Source organism: Copadichromis virginalis, linkage group LG12 (assembly GCF_057382275.1).
Source record: "Copadichromis virginalis isolate Kocher_CV1m ecotype Utaka linkage group LG12, C_Virginalis_male_GT1.1, whole genome shotgun sequence".
Taxonomy (NCBI): domain Eukaryota; kingdom Metazoa; phylum Chordata; class Actinopteri; order Cichliformes; family Cichlidae; genus Copadichromis; species Copadichromis virginalis.
Window position 1 is genome coordinate 8,679,590 of NC_140629.1, and position 20,577 is coordinate 8,700,166.

The following is a 20,577-nucleotide window of genomic DNA, read 5'->3' on the forward strand; positions in this document are numbered from 1 at the left end:
CAAAGTAAGTACTTTTAAGAAACTATTTAGCTCATATTTGGGAAAGACTTTTGTCACAGCGGTTTGCAGTGTTTCACACATTACATATGCATAACTCACAATGTCAGAATGTCTAAATAAAGGTTTCTTCCTGTTTAGAATGTGGTCAGTTTTCAACAGTCTTTGAGACTGACACAAAAGTTAGCCAAATACAATAGACGACCTGCATTCAGCGATGTCAGCGACTCTACACCTAACCTAAATGTAAAACACTGTAGTTGTTATGCCGACTGTCAACCTGCCTTGTTTGATAAATCCAGGGAACAGTATGATGACCTTCTACTCCAACAACATTGAAAGGATTGCTTTTTTCCACTGGTGTATACTAGAGATGGACCGATCCGATATTACGTATCGGTATCGGGTCCGATACTGACCTAAATTACTGGATCGGATATCGGAGAAAAATAAAAAATGTAATCCGATCCATTAAATATCACGAAAGCACCTCACAAAACTTGCAACACGCCGTAACTCACCTCAGAACGTTAGCACGTCGAAGCAGTATGCATCACGTGATAGAGTGGCTGTGGCATGCGGGACCTGTCGGTGGTCTGGATAGCATGTGGAGCTTCGCTAGCAACCCGGCATTTCATCTCCAACAAAGTTATCCCCGAGAGAAGTAAAGCAAGTGTGTAAGTCCATCTCTGAATGTTTGTAAAGCATTCCTGCGTTAAGCTTAACAAGCGATATATGGAGCGACTGCCTCTACTTGCTGCTACTTCAATCATGAAACTGCTTAATGATCAGCTGATCGGCTTTTCTGTCGTGAGTCCATGTCTCTTGTTTGTTTTTGGCCCACTTTGCACCAGAAAGAGGAAACCAGCGGCTGAACAACAGCAGCACGTTTAAGCTTGATCAGCTGTTGTTAGAATTTATTTAATATTACTTTCTACTCGAGGATCTTTTTCTACGTAGCTGACGCTGGTAACTGTGCAGGGGCGGATCTAGCAATGTTTAGCCAGGGGTGCCGATAGGGCATTAACAGGGAAAAGGGGGCACAAAGACATACTTTTCTTTCTTATTCTCATTTAAAATGTCTAGCTTTTAATAAATAATTATCTGACACCCAAAGTTTTAATTTGATGTAAAATGAATAGAAGTCAATTACTGTATATAGTAACTATTAAGTCTAACATACCCTAGTAAGCTATAGTACTTTTTCCTTTGGGAAGGTACCATCTGTGAATTCTGCAATTTTGTTGAAGAAAGATGTTGAATCTATTTAATATTTCTTGAAAAATAATTTATTTCTGTGCATTTTTTTCCACACTGCATCAAATTAAGGTTGATTACGTCGATTAAGCATCATGAGGTGGAGCGTGAGGGGTGGTTCCCTATTTTTTTATTTTTTTATTTTTGTTGTTGCTGGGAGTTGGAACCCTATTAGTTAGGTTGCTTAATATTTACGCTAAGTACTCTTTAAAATACCAGAATAGGGAGGATGGTGTAGGTTTAAGTTTATTAGATTGATCAGTATTGCTGAACTATGAAATATTTTTTTTTGCATACAGGTATAACAGAATAGCTTTAGTGTAGTTGTTGTTTTAAACTTGAGTATGAACTTATACAAAATGCAGCAAGATATTTAAAAAACAGTTTTGTTGATTAAAAAACACTATATCGGATTCATATCGGTATCGGCAGATATCCAAATTTATGATATCGGTATCGGACATAAAAAAGTGGTATCGTGCCATCTCTAGTGTATACTGCTGTCTGTTTGTATAAACAAGGTGATGACACACAGGCAAAGAGCAGTGATGCCTGCTTGTGATGCAGTCAGTGTAAATCTGAGCTAACTAAGGCCTCAGTCACAAAGAACTAGAGACCAGTCAGCGACCATCTGGCAACCACTTTGGTCACGACCAGCTGTATGGAAAACCCTCCTTCCGACTGCTTTGGTTGTCAACAGGTTGCTGTGTTTGCCAAACGTTTGCATGGAAGGCGCCAACTTGTCTGCAAACACTTACACACTGCTCACTAAGCAGTAGTGAAACATGAAAAGTGTGAGGCAAACCAGAAATGAGGAATGTTCACCTTCAGACTAAAGGTTGTTACTCTGGTTTGCAATGCAAACTACAGGTGACTGCAGAGATCTGCTAGCAACCAAAGCAATCACAATGATGTTTTTGGTGCAGCAGCATTCTGTTTGCAGACAATTTCACCTTTGTTTTGGTTTCTCAAAGTTGCCAGTGTGTTGCGGCCTGTAGGCCCGTGTGACTGATGCCTCATAAAGCTAACATTAGATTGATAAAGCAGCATCTCAATTATTGTAAAAGTATAACAGGTGCTAGCATAATTTTACATTTTTGTTAAAATGCTGTCTAAACCACTAATTAGATTTTTTTTTTTATGTTTGTATTTCACAAAAATAAAAACTAAATATCTTAACTGATTGGCTAAAAGATTGTTAGCACAAACTTTGGGATTGCTGCTAACTCTGAAATGCAGAGCTGTGCAAGAAAATAAATAAAACATAGATACCTTGATAAAGTTTCGGGAAATAAGAACACATTTATACTGAATATAGACGTGATTTGCTGGAGGTTTTGTGAAAGTGTGTAGTCCTTGAGTTGATAACTTTTGATTGGCAGTGCTATAGACATTTCCTCCTTTCATGCATATCTTAAGGTGAAGTGATTTTGTTTAGCTGATCCCTAGTTTAGATGAAATAGTCTAAGAACTGACCAGTTTATCAAGTGTTAAACCAAAGTAATAGTGATAAAACACTCTGTTTTGTCTTGTGTTGCAAGTCCCTTAGAGCCCAGATTTACTTACTGATGAGTTGAGCTAGAGCCAAGACCGTGGAAGGAGAGGTTTTAGTCATCAAGATTTCCATCAAAAGAACTTGAAAGTAAAACAAGGTTTCCTTTGATGAACCTGCTGAATGATTATTTAACAGCTGCTTGCAGCATGCTCTCATTTATCTCTGCATCACTGAGGATCTCTCACCTGGTCTTCTTTTAGCAGCACTCACTAGTGTTCCTCCAACATCCCCTCCTTTGGTGGTTCTGGAGTTGCTGAGTAAATGGAACAAATAATTGTGACTATGATTTTGCCTTAGTCGAATATTAATACTGGTCAAAACATTAAAGTCTGCGTGTCTAAAGTCTGTTCATATTGCCAATATCAGAAACCATTGGGGCTGGTTTGATGTTGCTTTGTTTATTCCCAATAATTTCCAGAGCTAATGGATTAGTTGTACTCTAAAATAAAGTAGCTGTCCTCATCTAGCCTCTGCTTGGTCTAAACTTTTTGGAGAGGCCAGCCAGTGCTGCTGAATCCCATAAATACACCAGAGCAACCGCTGGATACTGTGCATCTTTAAACTCTGAGCTCAAGAGGCCAGAGGGCACAACATGCTGAAAATAAACGTGAAGGCATCTCCTCAGGCCAACAGTCAATTAGTAACTGATCTTAAGAGGCCTCACGCTGCTCCGTCTAATGGTTTAAATTTGAACTACGCTTTGACCCCTCTGTTAGTGGTTTTAACTGGTCCGCCTTCTCTGTCTCTTTCTCTCTTTGCAGTTACTCAGCAGTCTGTGACTTTTTGGTAAATAATAACTTGCTGTCGGTAATAAGAGCCCATGAAGCACAGGATGCAGGGTAAGTGGTATTTTGAAAACACATTTCCAGCATTTGATGATATGGAACATGTTTAATGGGTCACTCTTCTTTGCGGCTGCATAGGTATCGGATGTACAGAAAAAGCCAGACCACAGGTTTCCCTTCATTAATCACAATCTTTTCAGCTCCAAATTACCTAGATGTCTACAACAACAAAGGTCTCTGTCTTTTCTTTTTTCTCATACCTCTCTCATTATTGTATTTTTCTTGCATTTACCTGTCGTCAGTCCTTCAATGTCGCCTCCCATCTCCTCCTCTCTTTCTATCCTAGCTGCTGTATTAAAATACGAGAACAACGTGATGAACATCCGACAGTTCAACTGCTCCCCGCACCCTTACTGGTTGCCCAACTTTATGGATGTCTTTACGTGGTCTCTGCCTTTTGTTGGAGAGAAGGGTACGTCTGGTGCCGAGTTTGGAAAAAGTGGATTGGAGGCCGACAACGATTCTTGTATTGAGCTTTCTATGATTCATTTACAGTGACGGAGATGCTGGTGAATGTACTCAACATTTGCTCCGACGATGAGCTCATGTCAGAGGGAGACGACCTTTATGAAGGTAGGTAAAAAAAAATGCATGTCTATTATTACTGAAGAAGCATCCACTCGAAAACGTTCATCTCGAAATGTTTCTGATGAATACTTTACTCATAAATATAACCAATGGACTGGGACCAGTACAAAAATAAAACAAGAAAAAAACCCACTAAGTTGGGGAAGGTTATTAGTGAGAACTGCCAGTGTGTTTTTCCACAGTGGTAATCTCACTAAATTGAGAAGAAGCTGAAATGAAAGCATTGTCATGCAGGCAAACTGTTTATTTAGTAATCTTTGGCAGTCCACCTCTCTTCCTAACACGATACCTCCTGGTCACCAGTCAGTAATACGATCAAAGCTACGACAAGCCGATGTGATGTCTTTTCAGACTTTTTTATACGAGGGCAATCCCAAAGGTCAGGTCTGCTATTGTTTTAGAAATACAAACAACAGTTAATTTTCCATAATATTTACATCATTTTAAAGCTTGAAGACTTATTTTTCTACATAATCGCCATTTTGGTCGATGCATTTTTGTAGATGCTGTGGCAGTTTTACAATGCCCATGTCATACCTGCTCACCACCGCCACAGATTCGTCTTCAGGACAAATGTTCGTTCAACTTTGGGAGCAGGTGGTAGTCACTGGGTGCGTAGCCCAGACTGTAGGGCGGGTGAGGGATGAAGTTCCAACCAAAGTTTGGCAGGAGAGCGATAGTTTGACGGTGACGTGTGGATGCACGGTATCGTGGAGAATGCTTATGCACAATGCGCAACTGTGTTTTGGGACCAAAAGGGGGTATTATTGGTTGACTTTCTGCCTGTTGGGACCACAGTAAATGCTGACAGGTACTGTGAATCACAGGAAAAACTCAGAAGGCCATTTCAGAACCAGAGAAGAGGAATGCTGAGGAAAGACGTAAGCATTCGCCACAACACTGCATGTCCACACGTCACCCGTGATGTAAATATTGTGAAAAAATAAACGGTTGTTTGTATTTCTAAAACAATAGGAGACCTTACTTTTGGGATTGTCCTCATATTTACCGGTGACCACATACTCATAGTGCTCCTAGAATCAAACACTTTTACTTGGTGATGAACCAGGATAATGTGTCCTGGACACAAACTACTCAGTGGGTTTGAATTTTTCTTAGTTTGGACAAATACATCCAAACAATGACAAGACAACTTCTCACTTTCTTTCTGTTCTTCACACATTACAGTAACCTGTGAATTGTGATGGATCGTGAGCTGGATGAGCTACTAGTCACATTGTAGACTCTGTTTTTAGTACATTGTTCTCTAGAATTGTGGCAATCAGGAAACAAAGGAAATAATCTTTCTCACTGACACACATCAAAAATTATTTTTCACAAATAATGGGGTAAGGGCATAGTTAGGATTATTATCTATGGTGAGTCAGACCTGAGAAGGTTAACACATTTATAACATGTATCAAAGCTAAACCTAGTTTAAGGCGTGTTTTTTGTCTAAAAATCCATAAATATAGGTGGCCTGCTCACCTGTGCACATGTGCTTAGGTTGTAGACTTTATACAGATTCATTTCTGCTTCTTCAGTGAATGAATATTTTAATTTGGCTTTTAAATTGGATGAAGTGATAATGAGTCCCGGCACTCACTTAACTGACATGGAATGCTGGGAGGTGATTTATGTGTAGCGCTTAATCATAATTCAGCCTCTGTCACACATGGCTGATGCTGAATAGGGAGTTCTGGTCCCTGAAGTACACGCACTCTGCTCTGAAACGAACGCGTGACCAAAGAGGGCGAAGAATATCACTCCCTCGGGATGGAAAGTGCGGTGTGCTTTGTCTTAACTCATACTACGCACTGTCTCCAGGCGGCACCTCAGCGATGCGCAAGGAGGTTATTCGGAACAAGATTCGTGCTGTGGGAAAAATGGCCCGAGTCTTCGCAGTTCTCAGGTCTGCCTTGACTTTGACATTCTCTTTTTTTTCCCTTCTTCTTCTATTTTTTTTTTTTTTTTTAAATATAATCCCAGTTGGAAATGCTTGTGTTCATGTATATATGCTAAAGGGATTTCAATGAGCTCAGTGCACTGGGTCATCACAATACCAGAAATAATTTGCAGGGCACCACAGGGCCAGTATGCAGCAGGATTGGTGAAGCTGAGTTTGAAAACACAGCGTTGGCCTGCTGGGATTAATGAGCGGGCACAAGATGAGTCACGATGCACCTAGACTCTGTAATGACATTACACATTATTCCAGATTAATGGCGCTGCTGCTAGCTCGTCACACTGCTGCAAGTGGACAAGCAGCCTATTTGTCAAACGCCTCCGTATGTCGAATACTGAAAGGGAGAGGGGGGGGGGTAAAAGAAGGCTAATGACACTTTTTAAAGGCACAGATGTCTCTGTAGGATAAGAAAAGGTGAAGTTTGCCTTTGAAGTGTCTCAAAGTTTCTATAGAATAAAAAGCAGAGGACCCATTAAAGGCAACATGTTAACATAAAAGTGTGCTAACACAAATCTGTACACTAAGAACCGAGTCTTAAAAATATTGGTTCAGCTGCTAAAATTGACACAAGTTGTCAGTGACCCAATTACAGAAGCAGGGCACATGCTAGCAGGTTGGCTGGAGACAATTAGTGCAGATAGTCCATCGAACCAAACAAAGACTGGATGAGACGGAGCAGGTGAAACATCCAGTGACCTCATGACCTCGTGGTTTGAAAACCGCCTCTAAACCACAAGGTGTGGGTCGCTGCGCTTGTTGAGACCTAAACTGTGTGTGCTCTTCATGCTCCTGTGTGTTGTTTTTGGACTAGGGAGGAAAGTGAGAGTGTGTTAACACTCAAAGGCCTGACCCCAACTGGAACTCTTCCAGTGGGAGTGTTGTCTGGGGGAAAGCAGACCTTACAGAGCGGTAAGTGTTTCTTATACTGTGTAACCTTTCCACTGTGTCCATTTACCACTTAGCTCTAATTAGACAGGCTCATTTCTTCACTCTGTGTCACAGAGTCTGTTTATTTAAGCACACCTGTTTTTCCCCCTGTTTTTGCTTTTATTACACACTTAGCTTTTCTTGCTAAGATTTAAGTTTAAAGATTGCCCTTATTTTCTTGTGGCAGTTATCCAGTTATCCTAGCCTGCTTATCCATGCTAATATATACATTATACACTTGCTGACATGTGAAGCAAGTCAGAAGAATGGTGGTTGAAGTATTACTGTCAGGACTCCTGACTCCGCCCTCTGATACCCTGATGTCTGTGGGTATGTGTAATAATTTTTGCAACTAAATTAATTTATTGCCATTTTTTCCCCTGCAGTTGATTATGTTTATTCTGTAGCAATGTTGCTTTCATTTCACCTGATTAGTTGGATGACTTTCAGGTCTTTGCTCCTCTGTTATATTGGCTTCAAACTCTGATGCAACATTTTGAGTGTGAAGTCATAAAAACTGACATATTTCAATATGTTTGCTCTAATTATTGTTTTTTTTTTTAAATTGAGTCATCTCTAATGGGCTTAGCTGTAGAGTTAACATTCACAAAAAATAAATTCCTTTGGTTTTGTTGCAACTAAACTAAAGAAGCCACAGCTTCTGTGTTCGGGGTTTCCTGTTACTGAAGAATAAACCTGGTAATTTCCTTCTGTTTGGGTTGCAAAAGAGTGTGGAAAATACGGACATATCTGTGCATCTCAGTGACGCTGAAGAGACAAGTGTTCAGATACATTATGATACAGCCCTATACATGCAAACATATGTCACAACATGTCCTAATATAAATACCCAAAGAAGTACCCAGTGACATTTTAAAACTGCCAGGCCATTCCATCTCAAATCAAAAAATTTTAAGAACATTTTCTCCAATATCCATAAAAATGTCACACTCCAACGTTTGGATATATTTGGATATATTTTGAAAATGGTCCATCGACCTGTCACTCGCGTTTTTTTTAACACTTTAAAATCTGAGGCCATTTTTGAACATTAATATTTCAAAAACTATTAAAGATAAAAGTGCGAACAGTTTTCTGAGCTTTCCCTGCCATAAAAATGAGTGAGAGTCTTTAATTTAGGGACGATAAATCACAACATGTCTGAGTTAAAATAGGACTTAAAAGAAAATTGAAGTCTTTGAAAGTCCCATATTTGAGCAGACACTAACCCCCCAAAAACTTACACATTGCAAATGAAAATGTTTGACAATTTCTGAATACCATAGAATTGTATTTCACAATAATGCAAAAATGACCATGTTTAATGTACAATAATGTTTAATGTGAAGTTTTCAGTCACAGAAACTTTCATGCAGGAGTGAGCAAGTACGACAAGTTGTATCATTACAAATATCAGTAGATAGCTTCTAGATGGTCTTCTAATTATAACTGAGAAAATAAATTTGTTAAATTACAGATTTTTGATTTTTGAGACCTTCTGTCCTGGATGTGTTTTATAATTCAGTAAAATTTAATCGGCCAACGATGATTTGAGATGGGATGAACCTGCTGCCATGTGGGAGACTTTTTCTAGAACAACTTCAGTATGTTAAAAAGAAGCATCCGAGGATTGTTTTCAGCTTTGTCTGTGAATATCTGATACAGCAGCTTCACCATTCGGTTATAGTCTCTTTGAAGGGTTCGAGATCAATGGTGGTATTCCCGCCACAGGAAGCAGTGTCAGGACTTTGACTGCCCCCTGCCTCCATGCGGCAGAAAGCTTTGGGGCTGAGCCGTGGGCCGGCTGGTCGAGGAGGTCAGCCTGTCACCTGGAAGTGGCTGCTGACCCTTTGATCTAAAGGTCAGCACCAGGCCTCACCTGCCACAGGACGTGCTGGGAGCCATGCTCTGCCATGCTGGAGGCTCACAGAAGTTGCAGAGCAATCAAAAGGGAAAACCACATGTTGTGACCTTTCTGAGAATGTCATTGTCCATGTCTGTTCCCCCAATCACAGCTTTCAGATCAGCTAGGCTAGTTCAAACAAGGGGAGCAGGGGTCTGTGTGTATTTTTATCCAGTCCTCCTTGATTCTCCGATTCTTGTTTGTTTCAATCTTGATGATAATATACCTGTGCATTTTATGAACACATAACATCATTGCTGCACTAATTAAATCCAGTTTGCATCAAATTTAAAGGAGAAATATTCGTCTGTTTCCAAAAGCTGTAAAAATTATTTTAGTTCACTTTGGCATGAAGCTGATTGTACATGTGTAAATGAGTGTGTTTCTAAAGGGAACATCTGACTGCATGTGTGTTGAGCTGGACTGCCTGGTCATGGTTGTGCATCTCGCCCCCATCTTAGACTCTTAGTGTTTAACCAAATCCCCCCTGGCTCTCCACACCTAAGTCCTCGTGACCCTTTAACACCAACACTGGCTTAAAACTCCAGCAGACTTCTTCACTCTAACCTTTCCACCCAATCGCCTAAGTGTTTTGGTGACGCTTCACAGTTGCTATGAATTTTTGCCTCCCTTTGAATGAGCCGTGGGTGTTGGCCTATATTCTGCCATCTGTTTCTTCAGATTATCCCACAGGAGTGTTCAGATTTATTTTTTAGTTTATTTTTTTAAACACTGTTGTATTTGCTGTCTCTGGCTACTTTGATGACTTCCTTTTCCCCCCTCCTTCCTCAACTCCCATTAACATAGCTACCGTTGAGGCAGCTAAAGCAAAAGGTATGCATTGGCTGTTTGGCTCAAATCCCCCTGTCTGTGTTTTGTGTGTGTTGTTCACCCTTTAACACAGACCCACTCCTCAAATATGTATTTTTCCCCCTTTCTGTTTATTTCTATTGATTATTCTGTTATAGTGAATCCCGTTATTGCTGGTTGCTCTTGCATCATCAGAATCTGTTGATAACACTGGTTCTGTCATTGTGAAAATCAGCACTAGTGTTTTCTTTGACAGACAGAATGAGGTGGAAACAGCAACAGAACATGAATTGAAACAAAATGCTTGAATGAGAAAGAAGTGAACATAAGTAATCGCCTTTTTGTAATTGCTGTGTTCTCTTTGTAAATACAGAAATCTTTTTTCTAAAACATTTTAATACAGGCAAAAAGCAAATTTGCACCGGCACTAATTAAGACTTAGACTATGTTGCTAAAATGAGATTCAAAAAGTGTCAACTACCACTGTATAGTTTAAAGCTTTGGAGGATTCAGGTCAGCATTAGCTAAATCAGGCTCGTCTCTGTATGTCTGAAAAATAAAGACTGTTATAAAGAGGTTATGTATTTTGTTTTGTCGATCAGGTTTAGGACATGATTTGTCCTTTGTTGATAAGAAGTCCCTGGCTGTGGTCACATAAGCTTTTCTTGCCAAGTGTGGCTCCCCACACAGAGAAAAGCCTGCTAAGACCTGGTTAAGATAAGACCGGGGACATCCCTGTCTGGGATATTTTCAGAATCTAATCCTGTTGCTCCGTTTGGCTGTTGCTACACCGCTCGTCTCTTCTGGTCGACAGTGATGGTTGGCGGATCAACAGGTCTCAGTTATCTCATCAAATCCATAAAATATTCTATTGCAGAAGACATTAACAGTTAACTTTGTAGATGAGGTAAAGCAGGAGCGTTACTTACAAATAGTCATCAACCTTTTATGTCTTGTTTATCAAACAGATGAGCTCAGATAGCTCAGTTATGTTTCAAATGTATTCATTTCAATTGATTTTTTTTTAAGTAAACCTTTTAGGCCATGAAAGCGTACGTTAGACTGTTACCACTCAGAGTTACATTTACCATCAGTCTACAAATTTTAGTATCTGTTCATTCACACCTTTTAGATAAATATTTCAGGAATGCATCCTGTACTTTTAGGGAAATATTATAATTAATTATTTTGTGTAACTGTTATTTACTTCTGTAAATATGTCAGCTACTTGTCCTTTGCTTTTAGCTTATTATTTGATATTTATTCACAGCCATAATAGAAACAATATAATTTTACAATTTTTATCAGTCTAAGATTACTTATCTATTAATTTCAACCACATTTCCTGTATTTTAAGCTGCTTTTTGACTAAATTAAAATATAAATTAATCTATATTTAATTAATTAATATGTTAAATATTTTACATATTGACTGTTTTAATTTTAGACAATTAATTTAACTACATGGTGTTTGCGTTCGCCTAATCATTTCACTTATGTAACTATTACCAACTTTACTAACACATAACCATTCATTTCAGATAATTATCGCCCTATGTAACCTGTATTTTTTGCTAATTTTTTAAATTATGCATCAATTACTTTTAGCTAATTAGGTGATGTATGTTCTTCTGAGCTGTTTTATCAACAGTTAGCTAACTACATCGGTGCACAAATGTATTTTATCACATCATGTTGAGTGTTAACTTTTATCACTGGGATAAGATTATTTTGGACATTGTCACAAGGACTAATATGTCTTTGTACCATATTCATTATATCAAATCAAAAATGTTTTCAAATTGGAATCTTTTTATACAACCGTGTGACCGATGCAGGTCCAAGTACCGCTGGTTGGAAATCGCAAAACTCAAAGTTGATAAATTCAATTATTATATTCAAGGAACTTTTTTTTTTTTTTTTAAATCACAGACATCTGGTTGTGCAAGAGTGGCCTTGAGGGTGTTTTTTGTTTGGTTTGTTTTTTTAATATATAATTCCCATATAAAGTGTTAACCACTGAGTTTTCACTGTCTGTTTACTTTGATAAAATGAGTGAAATATATGAACTGTCTCTTACAAGTTTGCTTTTCTATTTGCACTTGTTTTCTTTCTGGTTTCCTTGGCCGTTTCGGGACATTAACGTAAGTCTATAACGTGTGAGGTGTTTAATTGGTGTAGTTTGTCCCACTGGTGCTTGAACGTTAGGAGTCATTATTTAGTTGTGCATGTGTTGTATTTACAGATCATCCGTTCTGTGATTAGCAAATACTGTGTTTATTGCTCACCAAATGAAATCCCACAAGGAATGCATTTTGATTGAGGGTGGCAAAGAAAATAAAAAAAGAGAAAGCTAAAAATGGCGGTTTACAGTGAATACTTGCTGTGACGCACTGCTATTACTAAGCTGTTTCTACCTTCTTTTAATTTTCTCTTTGGTCTCTTTTCTGATTTTTAGCAATTCAAGGCTTCTCTCCCTCGAGGAAAATTCGCAACTTTGAGGAGGCGCGTGGCCTAGACAGGATAAACGAGAGGATGCCTCCGCGCAAAGATGGCCAGCAGCCAGATGGAACCACAATCAACACCAACACCCCCAACAAGAACGGCACTGATGGATAGGCAACTGAAACACTACCCTGCCATCTTTACACAACCCACACCACCTGAGTCATAGCCCCCAACTGCTCTCTCTCGCTGTCTCTCTCTCGCTGTCTTCATCTGTCTCCTCTGCTGAAGCTGCATGTCCATCATCTGCTCGCCCACAGCCGGGCAGTGAATGGAAGCAGACACATCAGTGGATAAAAACAAAAGGAGCCGCAGTGCTGGGAAAGCACTACCCAGCTGCTCAAGAAAAGACAAACATTTGACTCTTTTATTTATTAAAGATAAAACCTATTAGATATATTGTGTTATAGCAAGAAATTACTGAATGAAGACATTTTACAGTCGAAATGTATTCTGTCCACTGAGGCTATACATGTCGAAACGATTAAAAAAACCAAAACAAAACAAAAAACAGGATTTTATAAATTGAAGTTGGTACCAGTAGATGAAGATGAGTTTTTAGTCATGTTAAGTTTGTTTTTTGAACTGTTGTTCTTCATGTGTTTGATAAGGGAAAGTACAAATACTGTAGCCTCGTCTGGGTCTTGCGAGATTCTTCCCGAGACATTTTGGACACTTGAGGTTCTACATACAGTATGCCTATATGTACATCAGTCAAAAGATAAATTGCATATGTATTTAAAAAAATATGATGGGAAAAAATATTAAATTCTATCTTATCTAATAACAATTTTTTAAAAAAGTAAAAATTTCTATGTGAAGACTTATGTCTTTAAGACTTTGTCTTATTTATACAATTTGAAGCCCTAAAGGTGGTTGTTTTTTGTAAAGTATTTTGTTCACTTCCAGAGGAAACGTTTTCCTGTATTATGGTTTGTAAATGACACGGTTAAAGTGAAGGATTAACTCTTTATGTGCAATGATAGTTTGTATTTCTGGCTGTCTTGTGCTGGTTACGACGTGTTCACTTGATGGCAGCTAGGAAGTTCTTGCTGCCCTTAACCCCCGACCCCCCTCAAAAAAAGAAAAGTACAAAGCATGTCTTATTCTACACAGCAACCAGACCCATTATTACTCCTCTCTGGGTTTGAGCTCCGCACATCAAGATTACACTAAAAGGACCAGATTTCTCTCCGGTTATTGGCCAGAAGAGGACCTGCATGTCGTACTCTCCTCAAAGCAGACTGATGTTCATTATTGCATAGGAAACTTCAGTGTATTTAACTGAAATATGGCAGTTTGATGTGATCTTTTATTGTAAAACACTAAAAAAAAAGGGGGGGGGGGGGGGCATGCTTTTGGGGGTTTACCTTTGTTTCTCAGTCTGTATTAGTGTCTCCATCTACTGTTGATTAGGCAGTATTCTTTTAAATTGTGATAACCGTGCATATCGAATAAGGGAAACATTTGACTTGCAGTGAAGCAACAGCAACAACGTTGCCGTACTTAAATACGATGGACTGAGTCATTCCCCCCGGCAGGGACAGCTGTCTGTCAAGGCCTAACAGTACTGTAATCATCTCAAGCTTGGCTGACTCACATACCCAGTATCTTATTTTTACAACCTATGGTCACACAAAGGTGGTGAACCATTAACACCTGCTGAGATTGCTGCTGTTGCTTTCTCTCTCTCTCTCTCTCTCTCTCTCTCTCTCTCTCCCCCTCCCTCTCTGAAGTGTTCAGCAATCCAGCTCCGCTCTGGTCTGAACATCTCCACTTCTTGCCGGCACTCCCAACCCTTTAAGACCTGCTTTCTCTAGGACACACTGATCTGACTCTACTGGTGCTTCGACACACCTGACTGTAATTCAGTTGTCTTTCTGTCACTCATGGAACGGAGACATAAGCTTTAAGATTTGCTATTCTGTTGCGAGTTTAACCCCCCCACACACCGCTTTTTGCTTTTATTTTTTGGAAAGAAAAAAAAAGCACGAGCCATTTGCGTTCATGTGCCATGCCACCTTGGCCACACATGTCAAACTCTGATCTGTGTGAGTGTGCTTGTGTGGATGGTGAACAGAGTCCAGCCAGGAGGCTTTTGAGTCTCACGTGATTAAAGATGACGTTTCTTTATATCCTTAAATTTTCCAAAATATTGTTGTTTGCCATTATGTTCTGTAGTTTCTGGGAAGGCTTCCGAAAGTGTTTGTTTTTTGTTTTGTTTTATTGGTTTACATTCAGAACTGTGATGTTGACATTTATTTTAAAGGTAAGGCTTTATTGGGTGAGGCATACAGTATACTGACCTCCTGTTAGGTCCTATACATATCTTGCAGAATGTTAAAAAAAATGTTGTTCATCATATCAGATCTTATAATAGCTGTAAAAAAAAAAAAAAAGGGGGGGGGATTAAAAAAGCTGTACCGTATTTGTCATGCGAGGCCATGAAGTCTTTTATGTAGATGTATCACTTGGAAAAAAAATAAAATGAAAATCAAATACAGTGATTTATGTGACTTCTCTGTTGTATTGAAAAACCAATTTTTTTAAAAAAGCTCAAACATTCATTCTGAATCACCAACATGTTCTCACTCCCAAAGCACATACTGATCAGCAACAAGAAATACTGCTCGGGCCTGATATTGTGTTGAATGAAAGTAACTGTTGTCTAGAGCATTTCCACAGATGAGGTGAACAGCACCGGTTAGCACTGTCACATTACAGCTATAAGGTTGGTGGTCTGAATCTACTGGGGTCCTTTTATACCTCTGCAGGTTCGATTCACTTCAGTTTTATTTATACAGCGCCAAACACAACAATAGTCACCTCAAGTCGCTTTATATTGTAAGGTAGACCCTACAATAACACATACAGAGGAAAAACCCAATAATCATATGACCCTCTATGAGCAAGCACTTTGGTGACAGTGGGAAGGAAAAACTCCCTTTTAACAGGAAGAAAACCTCCAGCAGAACCAGGCTCAGGGAGGGGCGGGGAAGAGAAGGAAGACAGGATAAACACATGCTGTGGAAGAGAGACAGAGATTAATAACAAATATGATTCAGTGCAGAGGTCTATTAACACATAGTGAGTGAGAAAGGTAACTGAAGAACAAATACTCAATGCATCATGGGAATTCCCAGCAGTCTACAGCTATTGCAGCAAAACTAAGGGAGGATTCAGGGTCACCTGATCCAGCCCTAACTGTGCTTTAGCAAAAAGGAAAGTTTTAAGCCTAATCTTAGTGTCTGTCTCCTGACATTTTTAAGTGAATTTCATTACAAAGACACACACTCACACTCTTTCTGTTTCTCTCTCACACACATACACACCACAATAAGATATGATTTTTGTATCTGTGTATTTTTGAATTTGTGTGTTCTAGGTGTTGTATACATCCATACATTACAAATTTTTATTTGTACTCTGTCCTTTAATTATACCCCCCCCCCCACACACACACACACACACACACACACCACATGTAATGTAAAAGCTTTAAATAGCATGACTAGAATAAACAAATATTTGTTTATACATAAACAAAACAAGAACAGAGAGAATTTATAGAGCTGATCTTTAAAAGCAAGATGTTTTTGGAACAGCAAAAGCTGTGGAAAAAATCCAGCAAAGACCCAAAACATGTATCTGGCCCTTCGGTTGAACCACCTACTGTTCAGGGAAGCCTCATCAGAAATGGTCTCAGTGAAAGTTTGGCTTTCCAGAAGACATTCTTAAGGTCATCATCAGTCATGGATTGGCCTTCCCTGGAGCCTCAACCTTACTGAGGCAGTGTGGGATCATCTTGACAGAGAGTAGAATAAAAGTCAGCCACCATCCAAAGACGATCTTTAAGTTCTCCAGGGGAACTATTCCTGAAGACTACTTAAAGAAATTACAAATAAGAAGATGGTTGGGCAGATGGGATCACCACAATTTGTTTTAGCGGTTTGCAGCTCATCGCCTCTGTATTCTGCGAGCATTCTGTATAACCTGCTGCTGTGCTCTGAATCGCTCATGTAGCCCTCACCCCTCACAGATCGGCTCATTGTTTCTGTTTTTAACACATCACCTTTAAGAACTGACCATTCATTTGCTGTCTGATGTGTATATCTCACCCCTTAACAACTGAAAACTTGCTTGTGATACCTGTTTAACATTGTGTACAAACCTGGTGGTCCTGCTCCTAATAAAGCATCAATAAGACGCTCACTTGGCAAAAAAGAAAAGTACAGAATTGTGCTGCTGGCCATTCTTTACTCAGTCTGATTTTGTAAATAACATAGATAAAAATGTCAATTGTGTAAATGTTTATTACCATGATACACATATCTTAATATATAAATATATATTCTGTTAACACTGCACTCGAATGCACCACACAGCATCAAACTCAGACAGTCACATCAATAAAAACAGTTTGAAATGTTTATATGATTCTGAGAAAGAACTGCCTCCAGATTGTGAAAACAGACTTCATTTGGTCATGCACAGTCATACTCTCTGCCTTTACCTGGACAAAATAAAAATCATGAGTCACATTCAAGGGCGGAAATGGTTGTGCTTATTTCTAACAAAGCAGACCAAACAGTGCCTTAGAATGCAAAAACAGAGTCGCTGTGATGAAGCCCTCAGTGGACGGCAGGTCAGTAACAATCAGAGCCCATTTTGTCCCTCCTGCAACCAGTTAGATGCTTCAACACTGCATAAAAACAAACCACAGAGGAAACTGGTGACAACAGCCTCATACTGACAACTATAAGAGCTGTTAGGATTGGGCTCTGTGTCAGGTATTAGACCCCTGGTGGAGGTACAGACAGAAGAAAGAGCACAGAATGACCATACACTTAATAACTCAGTTTTGATTTTTAAAAACTCTTTTGAATCATCGGGTAGCTGTTTAGCGAAGTTAAAAGCAAGCTAACAAGCAAAGAAGAGATTATAAATACTGACATTGCTCATTGCATGTCAGTAATCAATTAGCTTTGATCAGTGGCTGTTGATCAGTGGTCATGAGAATTTGCATATTAATGATTATAAAACTGACCTCACAGCCCATTGTTCCTTCAGTGGGCTGGTTTCAGTCATTGTGCAAATGTACTGCTTGTAAGGTTGGGGAAGCCTGCAGTCAGCTGAGACTGAAGAAGCCCCTTAGATGAGTGATGAAACGTTTCTCCCTCTGAAAACGCTACGTCCAGAAGAACAGAATCAACAGCAGTGTTGTGTTTAAAGCTTGCTGGGCTGAAAGGTAGCTAAGTGGTGATAAAAACTACTGTTGCGTTGAAGACGATGGGCAGCAGTTCAGTTCAGTTTATATGATGACGGTTCACAACAACTGTTGCCTCACAGTTGTATTGCATTGTTTTGTAATGGTGAAAAGAGCTTCTGCAAACCCCAATTCACTACAACCACCTTCCTTTTAACAGTTGTTAAATATTTATTCTTTGTAAAGAACTGTAAAATATACAATCTTAGATAATATCTTAAATAAGATATATCTTGTCTAATCTTATTTAAGGTTGTTCCACTCATTAAAAAATATAGACTAAAAACTGGACAGAAAATGTGTTATGCTTCACTTTAAAGCCATTTCACAAAGTCTGTAGACTGACTGTGGTGATCACTGTGCACAGTGAATCTCAAGAGTCTAAATGAAAGCACAGTTTTAAAAGGATGAGGGCTTTCAAAATGAAATATGGCAGTCTGGGTTCAAATATTTACACTATCTCAAGTAGCCACTAGATGGCTGTAGTTGAGCAAGCACAAATCTTTAAACCGAAGGTCATTATTTACAGTTTTCCAAACTACCATAGGCTGCAAAATGCTCATAATCACAATTTAAAAAATGAAATAAACAGATAAATAAATTAAATTTCAAGAAAACATTAAAATGGGAAAATGTAGGTCATAGCTTGTTAATTTAAACATATTCCAATATTCGTTATGTCACTGTATCTTTCATTAACCGTGACTTCTATCACTGCTGGGTGTCACCACTTACAGTCCAGTTTCTTGGCACTGTCCCATGGATGATGGAGTATTTGCATTTTGTTCTTTTTTTTTCTCATTGCAGTGAGTTTCTCATACCCAGCAAGCGAGTGGAGGACCGTGCTCCTTGTCCTCCACTCGCTTTCTTCTGTCTCTTGCAGGCTGTTGGTATTTTTTCATAACAATTTTCATGTCCAAATGTGTTTTTTCCCTAGTTTCTCTAGTTCAGCTGGAGGTCAGTATATATCCTTGTACACAGATATGGGGAAAGGCAGTATACTGATGGTATACATAATAGCCCAGTGCACACATTTAATAAATTTGACTGTAATGTTGCATGTGCGTCTTGCACAGGATAAAAGACGTGGATGTTAGAAAATGAAGGCTTCCATGTTTCCCAGGATCACTTCATGCAGACTAAAGGGCTCAGGGATCATTCCACCAGCCTTCTGATTGGTAGACAAGGTGCTCTTCAAAAGTCAAAGTCACCTGAATACGCAGTTGAGAAACACAAAAGTATTAGTACCTCAGTAAAGGTCCTCAGAGCATTGTAAGCATCAGCTTAGATGACACTGCCCTTCTGCCCTCTAGCTGCTACAGCTGGCATGGGATTTACCCACAAATAGCAAAAACACTGTGCTGACAAAGTTAAAATGAAGTTGAAACGAATAGACTATAGAAAAAAAAATGAATTTTACCTACTTATCAGAAACAAGAAACAACGCATGTTATTTCTGTTGCTGAGCAATAGAAATAATACATATACAGCACAGTGGCTCAGACGTTCAGGCCTCTGTGCAGATATTAGAGCAGTTAACCAGGTTAGACCAGTTACCCTGTTACGCCATCATGTTAGTACCAAGTTTGATTGATCCTCCCACACCCCGAAAAAACAGAAAAAAAATTGCACAACACATTTTTAAGAAACAAACAAAACAAAAAAGCTGAATGTAGCAAATGTGATACAAATTAACTCATATAGGCAAATTAAAAATGAATTAATGCAAAGTTTTTTTAAATGGTTTAATATACACACAAAGGAAATGAAATATTCTGACAATTATAATAATAATAACAATAATAATAATAATAATAAATTTTATTTATGAGCGCCTTTCAAGTCACCCAAGGACACTTTACAATAGGATAAAACACATAGTAAAATAATGGCAGAATAAGAACAATAAAACAAAAGCACAAGATAAAATTAACAAACAGTGGATTCACAGTGAATATGCAGATTTGAACAGATGAGTTTTGAGTTGGGATTTAAACTGGGGGAGAGAACCAATATTTCTTATTTCTGGAGGCAGAGAGTTCCACAGCCTGGGAGCAGAGCAGCTGAAAGCTCTGCTTCCCATGGTGGTGAGGCGGAAGGAAGGTACAGTAAGCTGGATAGAAGAAGAAGATCGAAGTGAACGGGCAGAACTGGTAGTGGTTAACAGGTCAGAAAGGTAAGGAGGAGCGAGGTTATGAATGGCCTTGAAGGTGAGCAGAAGAAGTTTGAATATTATCTGGAATTTCACAGGGAGCCAGTGAAGTTCCTGCAGAACAGGGGTGATGTGCTGGTAGGAGGGGGTTCTGGTGATAGTGCGAGCAGCAGAGTTTTGCACCAGTTGAAGCTTATGGAGGGATTTTTGGGGGAGACCATGAGAAGAGAATTGCAGTAGTCAATACGGGAGGTAACAAGACTGTGGACAAGAATGGACGTAGACTGGGTGGAAAAAATTACTTCATAGTTTAGGCCTTAATACGGTAGTCCTTTATTGATGCCTGTGCTAATGTATGCTAAACTATTGTTTATACACTGCTAACATGGATGTGGTATGCTAACAGTGAATGCTGTCGGTGTTTGCTAATAGCAAACTGTGGTATGGAGACGACTGTTTATAATTTTTCTAGTGATACTCAAAAAGTCTCATCAAGTCCCGATTTAATTCGACTTATGCTGTTATCAGTGTTTGCAATGATAGCATGGCTGTGGTGTCATATCAGTGTATGCTGTCGGTGTTTGCTGATATCAAACTGTGGTATGAGGACCACTGTGGGTTAATCTTTGTAGTGATACTCACTCCTTTTTTTTTATTTAGACCTGGTTTAATTCTGGTATAGTTGAATATTTGTATATAATCCCCGCAGCTGTCAGACTCTACAGGGAGTGCAGAATTATTAGGCAAGTTGTATTTTTGAGGAATAATTTCATTATTGAACAACAACCATGTTCTCAATGAACCCA

The 20,577-nt window shown here is 39.0% G+C and overlaps 1 protein-coding gene across 2 annotated transcripts in view; it reads left to right on the top strand.

Annotated features, from left to right (window-relative positions):
- Positions 1–14,860, top strand: part of ppp3cca (protein phosphatase 3, catalytic subunit, gamma isozyme, a) — a 36,122-nt gene extending 21,262 nt beyond the window's left edge. Inside the window, exons 7-14 of one of the 2 annotated variants that reach the window (XM_085474607.1) lie at positions 3,571–3,648; positions 3,733–3,827; positions 3,941–4,066; positions 4,150–4,227; positions 6,070–6,154; positions 7,020–7,117; positions 9,846–9,872; positions 12,316–14,860. In XM_085474607.1, coding sequence (XP_085330733.1) covers positions 3,571–3,648; positions 3,733–3,827; positions 3,941–4,066; positions 4,150–4,227; positions 6,070–6,154; positions 7,020–7,117; positions 9,846–9,872; positions 12,316–12,467 — 739 coding nt within the window. In that variant the 3' untranslated portion in view covers positions 12,468–14,860. Of the gene's footprint in view, positions 1–3,570; positions 3,649–3,732; positions 3,828–3,940; positions 4,067–4,149; positions 4,228–6,069; positions 6,155–7,019; positions 7,118–9,845; positions 9,873–12,306 lie in introns of both variants that reach the window. The other variant, XM_085474608.1, reaches the window with a different exon arrangement.
- Positions 14,861–20,577: the final 5,717 nt, after the last annotated feature.